The sequence below is a fragment of the Myotis daubentonii genome, chromosome 15 (genome assembly GCF_963259705.1).
Source record: "Myotis daubentonii chromosome 15, mMyoDau2.1, whole genome shotgun sequence".
NCBI classification, from domain to species: domain Eukaryota; kingdom Metazoa; phylum Chordata; class Mammalia; order Chiroptera; family Vespertilionidae; genus Myotis; species Myotis daubentonii.
This window is the reverse complement of record NC_081854.1, coordinates 21,559,411-21,577,429: the sequence shown is the minus strand read 5'-3', so window position 1 is coordinate 21,577,429 and position 18,019 is coordinate 21,559,411. Positions and strand designations below refer to the sequence as shown.

General features: G+C 49.9%; 1 protein-coding gene across 5 annotated transcripts in view; it reads left to right on the top strand.

The window, feature by feature from the left end:
* The window catches only part of RYR1 (ryanodine receptor 1), a 131,854-nt gene that overhangs the window by 39,798 nt on the left and 74,037 nt on the right, over positions 1 to 18,019 (top strand). For all 5 annotated transcript variants that reach the window (XM_059666680.1, XM_059666677.1, XM_059666678.1 and 2 more), the window contains exons 34-56: positions 562 to 1,174; positions 2,625 to 2,885; positions 3,223 to 3,423; positions 3,772 to 3,883; positions 5,882 to 6,028; positions 7,560 to 7,833; positions 8,875 to 8,989; positions 9,076 to 9,208; positions 9,604 to 9,698; positions 10,974 to 11,109; positions 11,299 to 11,485; positions 11,573 to 11,681; positions 12,028 to 12,148; positions 12,236 to 12,405; positions 14,099 to 14,319; positions 14,413 to 14,503; positions 15,642 to 15,782; positions 16,153 to 16,316; positions 16,433 to 16,511; positions 16,716 to 16,805; positions 17,255 to 17,395; positions 17,708 to 17,782; positions 17,883 to 17,958. In XM_059666680.1, coding sequence (XP_059522663.1) covers positions 562 to 1,174; positions 2,625 to 2,885; positions 3,223 to 3,423; positions 3,772 to 3,883; positions 5,882 to 6,028; positions 7,560 to 7,833; positions 8,875 to 8,989; positions 9,076 to 9,208; positions 9,604 to 9,698; positions 10,974 to 11,109; positions 11,299 to 11,485; positions 11,573 to 11,681; positions 12,028 to 12,148; positions 12,236 to 12,405; positions 14,099 to 14,319; positions 14,413 to 14,503; positions 15,642 to 15,782; positions 16,153 to 16,316; positions 16,433 to 16,511; positions 16,716 to 16,805; positions 17,255 to 17,395; positions 17,708 to 17,782; positions 17,883 to 17,958 — 3,752 coding nt within the window. The remainder of the gene's footprint in view (positions 1 to 561; positions 1,175 to 2,624; positions 2,886 to 3,222; positions 3,424 to 3,771; positions 3,884 to 5,881; positions 6,029 to 7,559; positions 7,834 to 8,874; positions 8,990 to 9,075; positions 9,209 to 9,603; positions 9,699 to 10,973; positions 11,110 to 11,298; positions 11,486 to 11,572; positions 11,682 to 12,027; positions 12,149 to 12,235; positions 12,406 to 14,098; positions 14,320 to 14,412; positions 14,504 to 15,641; positions 15,783 to 16,152; positions 16,317 to 16,432; positions 16,512 to 16,715; positions 16,806 to 17,254; positions 17,396 to 17,707; positions 17,783 to 17,882; positions 17,959 to 18,019) is intronic.

The window sequence follows — 18,019 nt, the reverse complement described above, 5'->3', positions numbered from 1 at the left end:
ACAAACATTTTAGTAATGCTCATGTGTAACTCAGTGAGCTCACACCCATCCCCAGGGGCCAGACACATCCATTTATTCAGTCAACAAATATTTATTGAACACCTACTATGCGCTACGTCCTGTTTAGGTGCTGGGGAATACAGACAGAAAAAGAAAACCACCCAAACAGACTGAAATGGCCTCCCCTAGGAGCATTTACTCTAGTGGTGCTCACACATAACCAGGATCTCAGACCTGCCCTGGGAGGGAGGGGGTCAGGCTCGATTCTGGATCCCAGATACCTGTCGGAGTCTCAAGATCTTCTCGGTAGAGTCTCAGATACCCCAGAGTGACAGACATTCCCAGGGCACCCCAGATCCCTTAGGGACTTCCAGAACCATTCAGAGACTCCTAAACCCAGTTCCATAGACCGCACAGAACCTTGGCCCAGCAGAACACTGGGATTCCCTGCTGGAGCCGCCAAAACTCACCTACACACCTCTTTGCCTCTCTGTGGTCTGTGTCTCTGTCTCCCACCTCCTCTGCCTGCTCTGTTCTGTCTGTGGCTCATCTTTGCCACAGATGCATGGACATCCTGGAGCTGTCGGAGCGCCTGAACCTGCAGCGCTTTCACTCCCACACACTCCGCCTCTACCGCGCAGTGTGCGCCCTGGGCAACAACCGCGTGGCGCATGCTCTGTGCAGCCACGTGGACCAGGCGCAGCTGCTGCACGCCCTGGAAGACGCGCACCTGCCTGGCCCTCTGCGCGCTGGCTACTACGACCTCCTCATCAGCATCCACCTGGAGAGTGCCTGCCGCAGCCGTCGCTCCATGCTCTCCGAGTACATCGTGCCCCTCACGCCTGAGACCCGAACAATCACCCTCTTCCCACCTGGAAAAAGCACGGATAATGGTCCCCGCCGCCACGGCTTGCCTGGCGTGGGCATCACCACCTCCCTGCGACCTCCACACCATTTCTCACCGCCTTGTTTCGTGGCTGCCCTGACAGCTACTGGGATGGCAGATGCTCCAGCCCGCCTCAGCCCCAGCATCCCGCTGGAGGCCCTGCGGGACAAAGCACTGAGAATGCTGGGGGAGGCAGTGCGCGATGGTGGGCAGCACGCACGCGACCCTGTCGGGGGCTCTGTGGAGTTCCAGTTTGTCCCTGTGCTCAAGCTTGTGTCCACGCTGCTGGTAATGGCTTCCTCCTGCTTTCCTCTGCCCCAGCCTTCCACATTCCAAATAATCTGTCCATACATGCATTGACTCCCCTTCCATTTATGCATCTAATCGCCCATTCATCTCTCCATCTATACAATCTCCACCTTTCAATTTATCCCTCCATTATCTACTCATCCTTCATTCACTTTTCCTTCCATTCATTAATCTGTCATCTATTCATATATTTATTAACATTTATTTCCATTCATCCTCCCAATCAACCACCATTCATACATCTATTTATTTTTCCATTCTCCAACCATATACATCCATCCATGTGTCAATCTGTCCAGCTTTCATTCTAGTTTTCCATTTAGCCTTCTATTCACTCATACATCAGTTCATTCACCATGCCATTTATTCATCTATCAACCATTTACTTACTAACCTAACTTTCTTTTCATACATCCTATTTCCACTGGTGCATCTATACATCCATATATACATCCATGCACCATCACAGATTTATCCATTCTTCATTATCCACCTACCTGTCCACCCATACATATATCTGTCTATCCATAGGTATTTTTTCACCCATCCACCTACCTATGAATCCATCCAACCACCTACACTTATTCATCTACTCACCCATCCACCCAATCTCCATCTTCTATTCATCCCTTATTTCATGTACCCTTTTATTCACATACCCATCTAATGATTCATTCATATGCCTATCCACAAATTCATCCAACTTTTCATTCATAAATTCATCCATCCATACCACCTCATTCCATGACTACTTACCTATTTATCTATTTACCCATACACTCGTTTACTTGCTCATGCATTTATCAAACAATCCATTCACCTACCCACCTATCCATATGTCATTTATCCTCTGTCATCTTTTCACCTCCCATCTCTTCCTTCACTTTTAACTTCACCTCTCCATTCCTTATCCACCCCCCATCTTTCTTCTCCCATTCAAACCCTTACTATTCCATCCATTAACTCAGCCACCCAGTTCTTCCCCCATTCATCCATGTTTCTCTTTCTCACTTGTTCTTCCCTTTTATCTACCCAATTTCCTTCCATCTGTTAGCATCTCCATTATTTTGATTGAGAACTGGCATATGCTGGAAGCTATAAGGGCCTCCATCAGGTATAGGGTGTGTCCTATTCCAGAGTCACATATGCACAAGCTTGGGAGAATAGACACTTGGGAAGGGAAAGGTGCTCATATTTAGCTATGTGGTCTGGGCCATGTGGGTGGGACACAGGATAAGGATTTGAGGGGATCTTAAGGAGGATGAATGTCAGGGCAGAGAAATGTCATTCCTGGTTGTGAGAGGAGCCATATAGCCAACGCAGGAATGAACCTGCCACATGCAGGAAAAGCAGATCTGGGAAATGATGCTGGGACTTACTTATGGAGGCTCTGCAGGCCACAGTGAAGGACCCAAGCTTTGTCCTGTAGGTGATGGGCGTCTTTGGCGATGAGGATGTGAAACAGATATTGAAGATGATTGAGCCTGAAGTATTCACTGAGGAACAAGAGGAAGAGGAGGAAGAGGAGGAGGAAGAAGAAGATGAAGAGGAGAAGGAGGAGGACGAGGAGGAAGAGTCACAGGAGAAGGAAGATGAGGAGAAAGAGGAAGAGGAGACAGCAGAAGAGGAAAAAGAAGGCTTGGAGGAGGGGCTTCTCCAGATGAAGTTGCCGGAGTCTGTGAAATTACAGGTGGGCTGGTTCTTTTAATTTTCCAACCTCCATTCATCTGGGGTGGGACACACAGTGGTGAGGCTTGAGTCGGATTTATTCTGAGGCAGTGGGAGCTGTGAAAGTGCATAAAGCAGTGAAGTGCTGCTGGCTTGAAATTATCTCTCTGGTTTCCAAGTGGGAAATGAATTGGAGAAATGAGACCATGGAGAAGTCTGATTTACGGATCCAGGCAAGAGATGATGGTGGCTGGACTAGGTCAGAGTCCCTGAGAGGAGGAGAGAAAGCAAGAAAAGTTTCAAGGAAGTCCTCATGGTCTGACCACCATCCTTCCTAATGCATGGTTGTTCTCCCACAGATGTGCCACCTGCTGGAATATTTCTGTGACCGAGAGCTGCAGCACCGAGTGGAGTCCCTGGCAGCCTTTGCAGAGTACTACGTGGACAAGCTCCAGGCCAACCAGCGGGACCGCTACGGCCTCCTCATGAAAGCCTTCACCATGTCTGCAGCTGAGACGGCCCGACGTACTCGCGAATTCCGTTCCCCGCCCCAGGAGCAGGTCCTCTGACCCCTGACCCTGGTTGGCCTTACTGTCTAAACCCCAACCTCAACTTCTCCCCTACTCATATCACCAATGGTACTTGACCTCTAAACTTGATCTTGATCTCTGACCCTATTGATATACTTTCTCTTACTGTCCCACCTATCTCTGGATGAACTTGACCTCTGAGTCATCCAGACTGACCCTGACCCTTTACAAGCGTCTAGTCTCCCATATAGTCTTCGTTAACTTATACTTTGGCTCATGACCTTAGACAGGAACTCACAGTCAAATCTTTTATCCTTGATCACAGTGTTTCTGCTCTGGGGTCTCTGACCCTCATTCTGACCTTTGACCTTCTCCTAGATCAACATGCTAGTGCACTTTAAAGATGGTCAGGAAGAGGAAGATTGTCCTCTCCCTGAAGAGATTCGACAGGATTTGCTCAAATTTCATCAAGACCTGCTGGCACACTGTGGTAAGGAGAAGGCATCAGAGCATCTTCCTCCCAAACTTTTCCTTGAGACCTCCCCTGAAGCTACCCTAAGATTCCCTGATCTTAAACATTTAGCAGCGGTTCTCAACCTGTGGGTCACAACCCCTGAAAATACATCCTGCGTATCAGATATTTACATTATGATTCATAACAGTAGCAAAATTACAGTTATGAAATAGCAATGAAAATAATTTTATGGTTGGGGGTCACCACAACATGAGGAACTGTATTAAAGGGTCACAGCATTAGAAGGTTGAGAACAACTGATAGAGTATTGTACTATGTAACTGTTGGTTGGTTGAATGAATGAATAGATGTATTGGTGAATAGATAGATGATGAGAGGGAGGATATGTTTATATAGGTATTTGGGTGGATGTGTATATGGATGGGTAGCTATTGGCAGAGGGATGAGAGTGGAGAGATGGCTGACTGGAAAGATGGATAGATTGTTCCTGATGAGAAGTCAGCTGACAATCTTGCTGAGATTTCCATATAATGTATTGTTTTTCTCTGTCTGGCTTTTAATTTTTATTTTTATCTTTGCCTTTACACAGTTTGAGTAAGATGTGTCTAGGTGTGGAACTCTTTGAGTTTATCCTTCTTGGAGTTTAATTTCTTTTTTAAACAATGTATTTTTATTGATTTCAGAGAGGAAGGAAGAGGGAGAGAGAGACAGAAACATCCATGATGGGAGAGAACCATGGATGGGCTGCCTTCTGCAAGTCCCCCACTGGGGATCCAGCCCACAACCCAGGCATGTATCCCTGACCAGAATTGAACCTGGGACCTTTCAGTTCACAGGTCGATGCTCTATCCACTGAGCCAAACCAGCTAAGGCTGGAGTTTAATTTCTTGGATGTGCAGATTAATATTTTTCATCAAATTTGGAATCTTTTGGTCATATTTCTCCAAATATTTCTTTCTGCCCCCTTTTCTGCTTTTATTCTGGGACTCCCATTATGCATATATTGATATACTGGATGGTGTCCTACAGGTCTGAACCTCTGTTGGTTTTTCTTCATTATTTTTCTGTTTTTCAGACTAGACTATCTCTATTGTCCTACCTTCAAGTTCACTAATTCTTTCTCCTGCCAGCTCAAATATGTGGTCATATCCTAGCTGGTTTGGCTCAGTGGATAGAGTGTTGGCCTGCGGAATAAAGGGTCCCAGGTTCGATTCCAGTCAAGGGCACATGTCCAGGTTGCAGGCTCAATCCCCAGTAAAGGGCATGTAAGAGGCAGTCGATCAATGATTCTCTCTCAATGATGTTTCTATCTCTCTCTCCCTCTCCCTTCCTCTTTGAAATCAATAACAAATATATACATATATTTTTTTAAAAAATCTATTAACCTGTTTTTTAAAAAAATGTGGTCATACCTCTCTAGTGATTTTTAAAATTGTTTTTGTACTTTCCAACTCCAGAATTTCTATGTGGTTATTTTTTTATATTACCTACCTCATTATTAATATTCTCTATTTGATGAGTCATTGTCATCATACTTCTCTGTGATACTTCAAACATGCCCTAGCCGGTTTGGCTCAGTGGATAGAGCATTGACTTGAGGACTGAAGGGTCCCAGGTTTGATTCCAGTCAAGGGCACATGCCCAGGTTGCAGACTTGATCCCCAGTAGGGAGCGTGCAGGAGGCAGCCAATCAATGATTCTCTCTCATTGATGTTTCTATCTGTCTTTTTTTCTCCCTTCCTCTCTGATATCAATAAAAATATATTAAAAAATAAAAACTTCAGACATGGTTTCCTTTAGCTCTGTGAACATATTTACAGTAGCTGGTTTAAAAGACAAAGTCTTCAAAGAATGAATAAATGAAAAAAGCATGTGGACATATAAAGAAATAAATGAAAAAAACCATGAATGCATGCATGAATAAATGAACAGATGAAGGAAGAAAAAGTGAATGGTTAACTTTACGAATAGCAAACAGAGAGTGACACTCCCTTCATCCTTGACCACCTCCAGGAATTCAGCTGGAGGGGAAGGAGGAGGAACCAGAGGAAGAGGTCACTCTGGGGAGCCGCCTGATGAGCCTGTTGGAGAAAGTGCGGCTGGTGAAGAAGAAGGAGGAGAAACCTGAGGAGGAGCTGCCTGCTGAGGAGAGCAAACCCCGTGAGAACTGGGCCATTAGGGAGCGGGCTGAGGAGGGGCAGGCAGCCCTGTGCTTGGGGAACCTCTGGGTTCGAGACAGCTATGAGGAGTAGCACAAGGGAAGGGTAAATGGATATTAGAGAGGAGGGTAAATGGATATTAGAGAAGAGGAATGGAGGGTGAGGTGAGAGAGGAAGCATGCTGGGGTGGGGCTGCGTGTGGACGTGTAGACTTCCAAATGTTGGGGTTGCACATTATGTGCTGGACCAGGGTGGCATATGGCCCTCCCAGAGCAGAGACTCACATCCATACATGGCAACTCCCGCACCACTGTGGCTTCCACGTCCTTGTGGCTTTGCTTTGTTTTTCTTTTCTTTTTTTGGTGAAATGATTACCTGCTGAGGGATTAGAAAAGCAGTTATGATAAATGTTGGGCCAATGGCTCATTATGCAAACTATGTATTAACCTCATCTCACAAAGGCAGAATCATTGATGTTTTATAGGGTTTATTCTACAACATTCAGGAAACTATTATTGGCCAACTCTGGGCCAGGCAACGTTGGCAGGGCTGGGGAATATATTAGGGCGAAGAGTCAAAGTCCCCACCCTCAAGGAGTTTAGAATATTATGACAGATACATATATTTGCCATAATGTCAGGTGGCCATGGGTTTTAAGAAGAAGAATAAAGTTGAGTGAAAGAAGAGAGAGGGATAAACATGGAGGGGTCCGAATTGGGGGAATGAGGTGTGCAAAAGTCTGGGAAGATTAATTGGTACAGAGAGAACAGCCAGTGCAAAGGGCCTGAGGCAGAGACATGCTTGGTATGTTTAGAGGCAAAATGTGGCTTGTGCAAAATGAGTAAGGGGAGAGGGGCAGGAGATGAGGTCAGAAGTGATGGGCCAGAGTGTGGAAGGAAAGTAAGATTAGCACATCACAGGTCATGAATTGACACCATCATTTAATGCCAGTGCCTGGAGGTTTCTTTTAACCCTGAGACACAGAACACATCTGTCTTCTCTCCCAGAAATCCTGGGAAGAAAACGGGTTGGGAGAGAAAGGGGGACAGAGAGATAAATGGATGCTGGCTATAGGAGAGGCGAGGCCTAGGGAGATCCCCAGGGAAAATAGATGTCAAAAGGAGTTGTTTTGACATCATTTTCAAATGATACTGAAATGTTCACAGTTTTTCTTTGTCCCTATTGACCCTTGTGATGAAAAGTCGCCAATATTTTTATAGAACACATAGAATTGAGGCTTGGTCTTTCAGAAGTGCATAATGAAAGCTCATAATAGTGCTCTGGTGTTCTCTAGCGATTTAATTTTTTTTCCTTTTGAAATTTGTAGGAGGCCCTTATGGAAGAGGTACTAGGGTGAAGAGAACACAGAGTCTTAGGGCAATAGAAAAAATCTGCCAGAATCCGGGCACTCCTGCCTCGTGGGGCAGGCAGCTGGTAACTGAGGAGCCACTGGAAAGAGAGGCCCCTTTTACATTGTTTGGGCTCAAAGCCCTGGTCGGGAAATGTGTACTGACCCTGTGTCTCCTTCCTAGAGTCGCTGCAGGAGCTGGTGTCTCACACCGTGGTGCGTTGGGCCCAAGAGGACTTTGTGCAGAGCCCCGAGCTGGTCCGGGCCATGTTCAGCCTCCTGCACCGCCAGTATGATGGGCTCGGGGAGTTGCTACGCGCCCTGCCCCGGGCATACACCATCTCGCCATCCTCCATGGTGGATACCATGAGCCTGCTGGAGTGCCTCGGCCAGATCCGCTCGCTGCTCATTGTGCAGATGGGTCCCCAGGAGGAGAACCTCATGATCCAGAGCATTGGGTGAGGCACTGCCCCCGCCTTGACTTTGCCAATCCCAGGGGAAGGGAGGGGAGCTTGTCCCCTGGGCCACATCCTCTGGATACGATAATGTCTCCTTCCTCCACCTCTGCCCCATGCCCCATCCTCAGGGTGATACATTCTTCTGGCAACTAGCCCATCTCCCTAGATCAGTGGTTCTCAACCTTCTGGCCCTTTAAATACAGTTCCTCATGTTGTGACCCAACCATAAAATTATTTTCTTTTTCTTTTCTTTTTTTTTTAATATATTTTATTGATTTTTTACAGACAGAAAGGGAGAGAGATAGAGAGTCAGAAACATCGATGAGAGAGAAACATCGATCAGCTGCCTCCTGCACATCTCCTACTGGGGATGTGCCCGCAACCCAGGTACATGCCCTTGACCGGAATCGAACCTGGGACCTTTCAGTCCGCAGGCCGACGCTCTATCCACTGAGCCAAACCGGTTTCGGCCATAAAATTATTTTCGTTGCTACTTCATAACTGTAATGTTGCTACTGTTATGAATCATAATGTAAATATCTGATATGCAGGATGGTCTTAGGCGACCCCTGTGAAAGGGTCGTTCGACTGCCAAAGGGGTCGCGACCCACAGGTTGAGAACCGCTGCCCTAGATACTGTCCCTTCTCCTTACCGTTCCACCTACCCCTGGGATAACAGCTCCTACTCACCTGTGACTGACTCTTGGCACAAAGTCCACCCTGTTGGAGCTACAGTTTCCTCATCTCAAATGGGGAAGAGTCATGCCTACCTTGTAGAGTCCCTGTGTAGCTTTAGTGAGCTCTTGCTTCTAACAATAATAATAGTATTGAGCACTCAGTGTTAAGTGCCTCATTTATTCACTCAGCAAATATTTATTGAGCACCTACTGTGTGCCAGGCCATTTCTAGGCACTTGAGGATACAATGGGCAACATGACAAAGGTCTCCTCCCTAGGGGAACCCACTTGGTGACGGCTCCCCCAAGAGTCTGGGGGCTCTCCCTGGACTTGGGCCCCACGCAAGAACTACATTTGTCCACAGGAACATCATGAACAACAAAGTTTTCTACCAACACCCAAATCTGATGAGGGCACTGGGCATGCATGAAACAGTCATGGAGGTCATGGTGAATGTCCTTGGGGGTGGCGAATCCAAGGTAAGGGTCCTGCATGGACTGGGGAGCTCAGGGCCAGGAGCCACGGAAAGCAGGCACTGACCACTGGCCCACCCTGCCCACCCCAGGAGATCCGCTTCCCCAAGATGGTGACAAGTTGCTGCCGCTTCCTCTGTTACTTCTGCCGCATTAGCAGGCAGAACCAGCGCTCCATGTTTGACCACCTGAGCTACCTGCTGGAGAACAGTGGCATTGGCCTGGGTGAGAACCCTCCGAGCCTGGTGATGCCTCCCAGAGCCCACTCCTGGCAGTCCATCCAGGCCCCCTCACTCTCCAATGGCTCACTTACTCATTCAGTAACACTGACTCTCAACTGCCCTTGGTCTGATCCTGTAATGAGCAGTGCTGGGGACACCCAGACAGCCCTGGGCCTAGCCCTCATGGGGCTCATAGTACCTCATGGAAGACAGACCCATCCCAGACAGCAACAGCCCAAAGTGGTCAGACTTTGGATGGGGAAGCACAGGACAGAAGAGGCACCCAACACAGGCTGGAAAGGGGTGGTCAGGAAGGGCTTCCCAGAGGGGGTAAGATAAGCAGGAGACAGGTGGCTAAGCACCTCCAAAACGCATTCTCACAACCTCTCGCCCCCACAGGCATGCAGGGCTCCACACCCCTGGACGTGGCAGCTGCCTCTGTCATTGACAACAATGAGCTGGCCTTGGCGTTGCAGGAGCAGGACTTGGAGAAGGTGTGGAGGGAGAAGGCCTGGACCCTGGGGGCACCTGCTGATTCAGGACCCATTATGAGGAGCCATTTTGGATGGTCCAGGATCGAATCAAAAAGAGAATAATTTTCAAGGAAAGATCAGGACCACAGTCACTCACTCGTGGAGCTGAGGGCAAACCCACGCTCCACCCTTCCCAGCTGTGTGGCCTTGGCACATTTCTTGGCCCTCTGTGCCCCTGCTTCTGGGTGCAGCACTGAAGGGGTCCGAGTTCAGAAACTTAGATTTAACCCTCCCCACTCCCTTGCTGCATGGCCTTGGACAAATGGCCTAAACTCGCCAAGCCTCTGTCTGCTCATCTGCAGAATGACTATAATTAAAACAATGTTATAGAGCTGATCAGAGGATTAAATGAATTAACCTGTGAAAGCATTTACAAAACAGTAAATACTCAATAACAGTTATCCACTATTATATTATTTAACAAATGTTTATTGAGCACCTACTATGTGCAGGGCAGTAGGAGTATGACAGTGACTGAGACTGAAATCCTTGTCTTTGTTCTAGTTGGGGGGATGAATAATAAACAAGATGAATAATAAAAGACATGGTGTATTAGCTAGTGATAAGCGTTGAAGAGAGAAAAAAGTAAGCAAGAGAGAAAATTATCATCCAGGTCAGAAGGGTGTCCAAGTTTAAATAAGAGTGATCAGAGAAAGCCTCCGTGAGGTAGTGACATTCAAGTAAAGCTCTGAAGCAGGTGAGGAGCCATGTAGACATCAAGGGAAAGAGCATTCCAGGCAGGAGAACAGTCAGTGCAAAGGTCACGAGGCAGTAGTGAACCTCATGATTTTGAAGAACAGTGTGGTGGTTAGAGTGAGGGAGCGAGGGGTGAGTGGTGGGAGGTGAGGCAGGAGGCACTGCGGGGAGGTTGTGTGGAGGGTCTTGTGGGCCACAGTGAGGGTTCTGGCTTTTACCATGTGTAATGCACTACCAGAGCATTCTGAGCAGGAGGGGGACATGACCTGATTCAGGTGTTTACAGGGTCCTCTGACTGAGTGTGGGGGACAGATTTGGGGGTAGCAGGGAGCCCTGGGTGGAGGCCCCACTGATGGCAGGTGGGAAAGTAGGGCAGAGGATGAGAGTTATTGTTTACAGAGGGTTCCAGAGATAATTGGAGTGCAGAGCACCAGGGATTGGCAGGGACCCTCAGTCACTGTCATATTCCTACTGTCATACATCCTTGGGGAGGATGGTAGTGTGGGTCTGGCCTCTGGCTGAGCCCTCCTCTGCCCCCAGGTGGTGTCCTACCTGGCTGGCTGTGGCCTCCAGAGTTGCCCCATGCTCCTGGCCAAAGGGTATCCAGACATCGGCTGGAACCCCTGCGGCGGTGAGCGCTACCTGGATTTTCTGCGTTTTGCTGTCTTCGTCAACGGTGAGGCAGGTGGTGGTGGTGGTGGTGGTGGGGACTGGGATCACTCAGGTGTGGCTCACATCTTGAGCTACAAGCCTGGCGTGGGCAGGAGGCAGGGTCTGGGCATGAACTCTTGAGGTGCAGGGCCCAAGGCTACCCAGGGAGGGACCCTGGGCTCACAAGGCCTCCTGAACCCACCTGAGCCACCAGGTGAGAGTGTGGAGGAGAACGCTAATGTGGTGGTGCGGCTACTCATCCGCAAGCCTGAGTGCTTTGGGCCGGCCCTTCGGGGCGAGGGTGGCTCGGGACTGCTGGCTGCCATCGAAGAGGCCATCCGCATCTCTGAGGACCCTGCGAGGGACGGCCCCGGTGTCCGCAGGGACCGGAGGCGTGAGCAGTGAGTCTCCTGCCCCCTCCTCAACAGAACAACCTGCCCTCCTGTGCCCCTTGCTGCCTCCCCAACACCACCCTCCTTCCCCCGCAGCTTTGGGGAGGAGCCCCCTGAGGAAAACCGGGTGCACCTGGGACACGCCATCATGTCCTTCTACGCTGCCTTGATTGATCTTCTTGGACGCTGTGCACCAGAGATGCATGTGAGAACCAAAGACCGAGGGGCATGCATGGCCTTAAACGCTTCATTCAGGCATTCAACATTGGTCCTGAGTTAGGCAATGCTGGGGACACACCAGTGACCAAGATAGCCCCAGACTTCACTCTCCCAGAGCTCCCTGTCCAGTGCGGGGAGACCAGATAGTGAGAACACAGGGTAGTCAAGGCTGCTGTGGAGACACACAGGCTGGGGTCAGGGCTGTGTATTCTTGACCCCTGAGTTATCGCCATGAGAAGGATTTCTGCTCCAGTGGGTCAGGAAGGGATACAGTGGGGTAATGCCAAATGGGTCATGAGTTTCCCAATGATATGCTCCTCTCTCCCCTCCAGCTAATCCAAGCCGGCAAGGGTGAGGCCCTGCGGATCCGTGCCATCCTGCGCTCCCTTGTGCCCCTGGATGACCTCGTGGGCATCATCAGCCTCCCGCTGCAGATCCCCACCCTGGGCAAAGGTGTGAGGGGGTGGCACTCAGCAAGGGAGTGATGCTGGGGAGGGTGGGTTGAAGGGCATCTCTGACCCCCTGAGTCCTTGTCCACAGATGGGGCTCTGGTACAGCCAAAGATGTCCGCATCCTTTGTGCCAGACCACAAGGCATCCATGGTGCTCTTCCTGGACCGTGTGTATGGCATTGAGAACCAGGACTTCTTGCTGCATGTGCTGGACGTGGGATTCTTGCCCGACATGAGGGCAGCTGCCTCACTGGACACGGTGAGCAGCCTGGCCAACCTCCCTACCTCAGTGGGAATAGTGTGTTCTGAAATTGTGTAGCTTTCCTGACCCTCCCTCCCCCACCATCAAGATAGAAGACAAAACCAAGAAAAACTGAATTCTGGGAAAGGGGCAGGGTGGAAATCTCCAACACCTCAGGTTATAAGAAATAATCATTCTCAGAGATGGTTCAGCATCATGGAGACACAAAGACCTGTGCACAACAATAGTACTAATAATAGTTACCAAGGCCAAGTACAATGAGGACTGAGAACTGACCACTGGTTTGGCCAGATGGAGGTCACTGATGATCTTGACAGTTTCAACAAGGTGGTGGGGCAAAAGCCTTACTGGAGAGAGTTTAAGGAGCCTGGGAGGTGAGGTATGTGGGACAATGAGTGTTGACAGTTTTTACACAAGTTAGTAACAAAGGAGGCAGAAAAATGGCGATGTGCTGGAGGGGTGACCTTGGTCAAAAGAAGGCTCTTCTTTAAGATGGGAGAAATAACTCTTGGCCATTAATTGGGAAGAGGAATATAGGAACTTGAATCTATAACCATCAGCTTGTCAGAAATACTGGGGCAAAGGAACAAGTTAACTGACATCACCAGGAAGTGGTCAGCCAAAGTGATCAGTAAGAGATTCCACTGGACTAATGACTCAGTTACTGCAGCAAATAAACAGCTTTAATGCAGGGGAGGAAAAGGGACCGCTGCAGATGAAAAGACCCGAGACCCATCAGCTAAACATAGTATGTTGATCTTCCTGGAGCCCTGATCCAAACAATCTCAGCTAAATGCAAAGCAACTTTTGAGACAATTGGAGAAAGCTGATAATGAATATGAAGACACTAGGCCAGTGCACAAAAATTCATGCACTCGGGGTGGTACTTCATCCTGGCCTTGCCCTCTCGCAGTCCAGGACCCCTCAGGGGATGTCCACCTGCCAGCTTAGGCCTGCTCTCCAGGGAATCAGGCCTAAGCTGGCAGTCAGACATCCCTCTGGCATCCCGAGAGCTCTCAGGGGATGTCTGACTAATGGCTTGGGCCCACTTCCCCCAGGGAGCGGGCCTAAGCTGTTAGTCGGATGTCCTTAGTGCTGCCATGGAGGCAGGAGAGGCTCCTGCACCACCACTGCGCTCACAGCCTTCAGCCTGGCTTGTGGCTGAGTGGAGCTCCCCCTGTGGGAACGCACAGACCACTAGGGGGCAGCTCCTGCATTGAGCGTCTGCCCCCTGGTGGTCAGTGCACATCATAGCAACTGGTCGTTCCTCTATTAGGGTCCATTTGCATATTACCCTTTTATTATATAGGATTGTTAATTCTGTGAGGTGTGATAATGGCAGCATAGAGTGTTAAATAGAACTTCTTATCTGAATGGAGATACATATTTAAGTATTTTGAGATAAAATGGTATAGGCTGAGTGTTGCATGAAAATATCACAGGAAAAAAGGTGGGGTTAGAAGAAATAAACATGCCCAAGGTGAAAACTGCAGAATGCAAATATATGTTAAGTCTGGGTAATGAGTGTTCATTCATTGGCTTCTCCACTTTTGTAAGAGAGTAGAGACTAGGAGGAGCAGGTTTGGAGGAAAGATCAGAAGCCTGGGTCATTTGCTCAGAGCTGTCCAGCGCGAGTGCCAGGGCAACCCCAGGAGCCACAGAGGACTGAAGTCCCCACTCTGCGTTCCAGGCCACGTTCAGCACTACTGAGATGGCGCTGGCGCTGAACAGATACCTGTGCCTGGCGGTGCTGCCGCTCATCACCAAGTGTGCGCCGCTCTTTGCGGGAACCGAGCACCGCGCCATCATGGTGGACTCCATGCTGCACACCGTGTACCGCCTGTCCCGGGGCCGCTCCCTCACCAAAGCGCAGCGTGACGTCATCGAGGACTGCCTCATGGCGCTCTGCAAGTAGGCCGCCCGGGATGGGGCAGGGCGGGGCCGTGGGGTGGGGTGGGGTGGGCTTCCAGGTGAGAGCCCACCGCCCGCTGAATGTCCTCCCAGGTACATCCGCCCGTCCATGCTGCAGCACCTGCTGCGGCGCCTGGTGTTCGACGTGCCCATCCTTAATGAGTTCGCGAAGATGCCGCTCAAGGTGAGGGCAGACGCTCTTTAGCTCGCTCATTACCATGCCCCGCCCACCGCTCGCTCCGCACTCGGACTATGGGGCTCATTTGTATCAACACCCCGCAGGCCAGTTAAACTGCAGCTATGAAGCCATTCTTTAGCATTTTCATTTGCATACTGGGGTTCCCAGAATATTCACTTTGTGTCATTGGTGCCTCTAACACTCTCTAATTAAAGTTTAATTTCCCTAACATTGAGCCAACCCTCACATAAATTAACATATATTTGCATGGGGCACACTGGTTTTCCTAATTAGCATGTTTATTCTTATGCCCAGACCACCAGCCTTCTACTATTCAAATGAGTACATTTATTTTAATAAACACTTCCACAGCTATTTTGAATCTTTGCACAGTCTTTCCTATTATTATTTTCTATTTCCATGCTAGTTTTTTTAAAAACATATTTTTATTGATTTCAGAGAGGTAGGAAGAGGGAGAGAGAGAGAGAAACATCAATGATGAGAGAGAATCATTGATCAGCTGCCTCCTGCACGCCCCACACTGGGGACTGAGCCTGCAACCTGGGCATGTGCCCTGACCAGGAATCAAATCACGACCTCCTGCTTCATAGGTTGATGCTCAACCACTGAGCCATGCGGCGGGGCTCCATGCTAGTTTTCATAAGGAGATACCTCCAACTCAGATGTCTTGACTATTTTGCATAATACATCTAAATCAGCCCCTATTTCAAATTTGCATATTAAATGTGGAGGCCCTCTTCACAATTACCATATATTTGTGTGGAGTGCTGCTAGTGTTTCTATTCCACATGACAATTGATGTAAGAGCAAACCACTGCATCCATGTTTCCATTTACTCATACATAACACTACTCACGGATTATTTGTGTAAAACAATACCAGACAAATCCAGCTCTGCTTTAATGCCCATCCTGACTCTAAATTAGAATGCTAAATTTGTACAATAAACTGTGCAGGACCACTCCCCGATAAGCATACCATTCCCCTCATCGGCACTATTTACATAAGCCACACCGCCTTCAAAATGTAAAAGCACTGGCAGCCCTGGGCCTCCAGGACTTTCATTCGCCTGCCAACTTCTTCCGCCCCCTCATTTGCTTGCCTCCTCCTATCTCCCATCCAGCTTCTTACCAACCACTATGAGCGCTGTTGGAAGTACTACTGCCTGCCCACAGGCTGGGCCAACTTCGGCATCACTTCAGAGGAAGAGCTGCACCTCACAAGGAAACTCTTCTGGGGCATCTTTGATTCGCTGGCACACAAGGTCTGGGCACCTGGGGACCCTGAACAGAACCTGTTTGGAAGGGGTGGAGTCCAAAGTTGAGATTCAGGATGAAATCTCCAAATGTGGGGTTCAGGGAGGGAGGTCCTCTGGATCAAAGAGAATCCATGAGTTGGACCTCTGATTCGGGTGTCATGGAAGATGGGATGGGCCTCTAATTTGGGGGCTTGGAGCAGGTTACATAGGATGGCTTGCGGGTCCAGATGGGACTGAGGCTTGGGTTTCGTAATTCATGTTTGTGGGCTCAGGGAGGAGGGTGTCTGATGGCAGGGATAAATTTGAGGTCCTTGGACTCCAGGAACTGCAGGCTCAGCCAGGCCTGCAGTGACACCCCTGTCCTTGGCATCCCTAGAAGTATGACCCAGAGCTGTACCGCATAGCTATGCCTTGTCTGTGTGCCATCGCAGGGGCCCTGCCCCCTGACTACGTGGATGCCTCATACTCGTCCAAGGCTGAGAAAAAGGCCACAGTGGATGCTGAAGGCAACTTTGATCCTCGGCCCGTGGAAACCCTCAAGTGAGGCCTGGTGGGAGGAGAGGGTGGGATGCGGGGCAAAGAGAAGCAGAACGTGACGGTCAGAGATGGAAGGAAGGGCCAGCCCCAACATCTGCTGACCCTGTCCCCCTTAATAGTGTGATCATCCCAGAGAAGCTGGACTCCTTCATTAACAAGTTCGCAGAGTACACACACGAGAAGTGGGCCTTCGACAAGGTTGGCATCAGGGTCCTCCCCTTCCCAGGAACTCCTACCCCTGCCCCCAAACATCAGCTTTTCTGAGACACTTAACCCTTCCTGAGACCTACAACCCTCCAGGGTTTCCTCTCTGTGTACCCCAAGCTGCTGTTTACCCCTCATCTTGCTCCTACCCTCAGCTGTGTGGTAACACCGCCTCCACCCATCCCTTTTCACCTCCAGATCCAGAATAACTGGTCATATGGGGAGAACGTAGATGAGGAGCTGAAGACCCACCCCATGCTGAGGCCATATAAGACCTTTTCAGAGAAGGTGACCAAGCCTTGGGGCCCAATGTCGGGGTCCAAAATGAAACCTCTAAGTTTGGGGGTTCAGGGAGTGAGTCTGCTTCAGAGGCTTGGATCTAGCTGGATCCCCCTCCATGGACTGTGCCTTTCCTTGAACTTGGCTGCCTCCCCTAAACCCAGGACTCTTAGTGTTCCTTCTGGAAGGGTCAGAGAGACTGGGTTTGATTCCTTTACCATCCTTAACTTCTCTGAGTCTCCTGTGTAACATGGGACAGTGAGAGTGTGTTTGGAAAGCTCTGTAACAGAGCAGGGAAGAGACCTACGTTCAAATTCAACTGGACCACTTCCTAGCCACGTGCTGGGGGCCTTCCCTTTTTTGGGACACTGGAAGCCAGGGAAGCTAAGCCAGGGCCTCTTACCTCCACTTCCCTCTCACCCCATTCCACCAACTCCGTTTTCTCCTATCAACCCCAGGACAAAGAGATTTATCGATGGCCCATCAAGGAGTCCTTGAAAGCCATGATTGCCTGGGAATGGACCATAGAGAAAGCCAGGGAGGGTGAGGAGGAGAAGACGGAGAAGAAGAAAACAAGGAAGATCTCCCAAAGTGCCCAGGTGGAGGCTGGACCGGGGTGGAGGGCTGGGCATTGAGCGGGTGGTGAGTGGCTAGAATAAGGGGCAGGGCCAGGAGAGGGGGAGGCCAGGCAGGAGGTGGAGTGGGGTTAGGAGGAAGGCCCACTATGAGGTGCAGGAGAAGGCCCAGGAAAGGAGACGGCAGAATAGAAAGTAGGGGGTGGCTTAGAGGCAGGGCCTTAAGAAGAGGGTGCAGAGCAGGGGTCTAGGGCCAGGTGAGGGGGGGTAGATTGGGTTGGGGCATGGGCTTCCTGCTAACCCACCAAGCCCCCCATTTCTCCCTTGTCCTCCCAGACCTATGATCCGAGAGAAGGCTACAACCCCCAACCACCCGACCTCAGCGGAGTTACCCTGTCCCGGGAGCTGCAGGTGAGATCCCCTCATCTTTTCATTTGGGGCGTGGAGGTGTCTGTTTGGGTGGGGAGGACACCCTCTGAGTCTGGGCCTTGACTCTCGCATCCACACCCAGGCTATGGCAGAACAGCTGGCGGAAAATTACCACAACACATGGGGGCGGAAGAAGAAGCAGGAGCTGGAAGCCAAGGGTGAGAGGCCCCGTCGCCCCTGCGCAGAGCCCCCTTCTCCACCGTCCCCTCGTCATAGGCC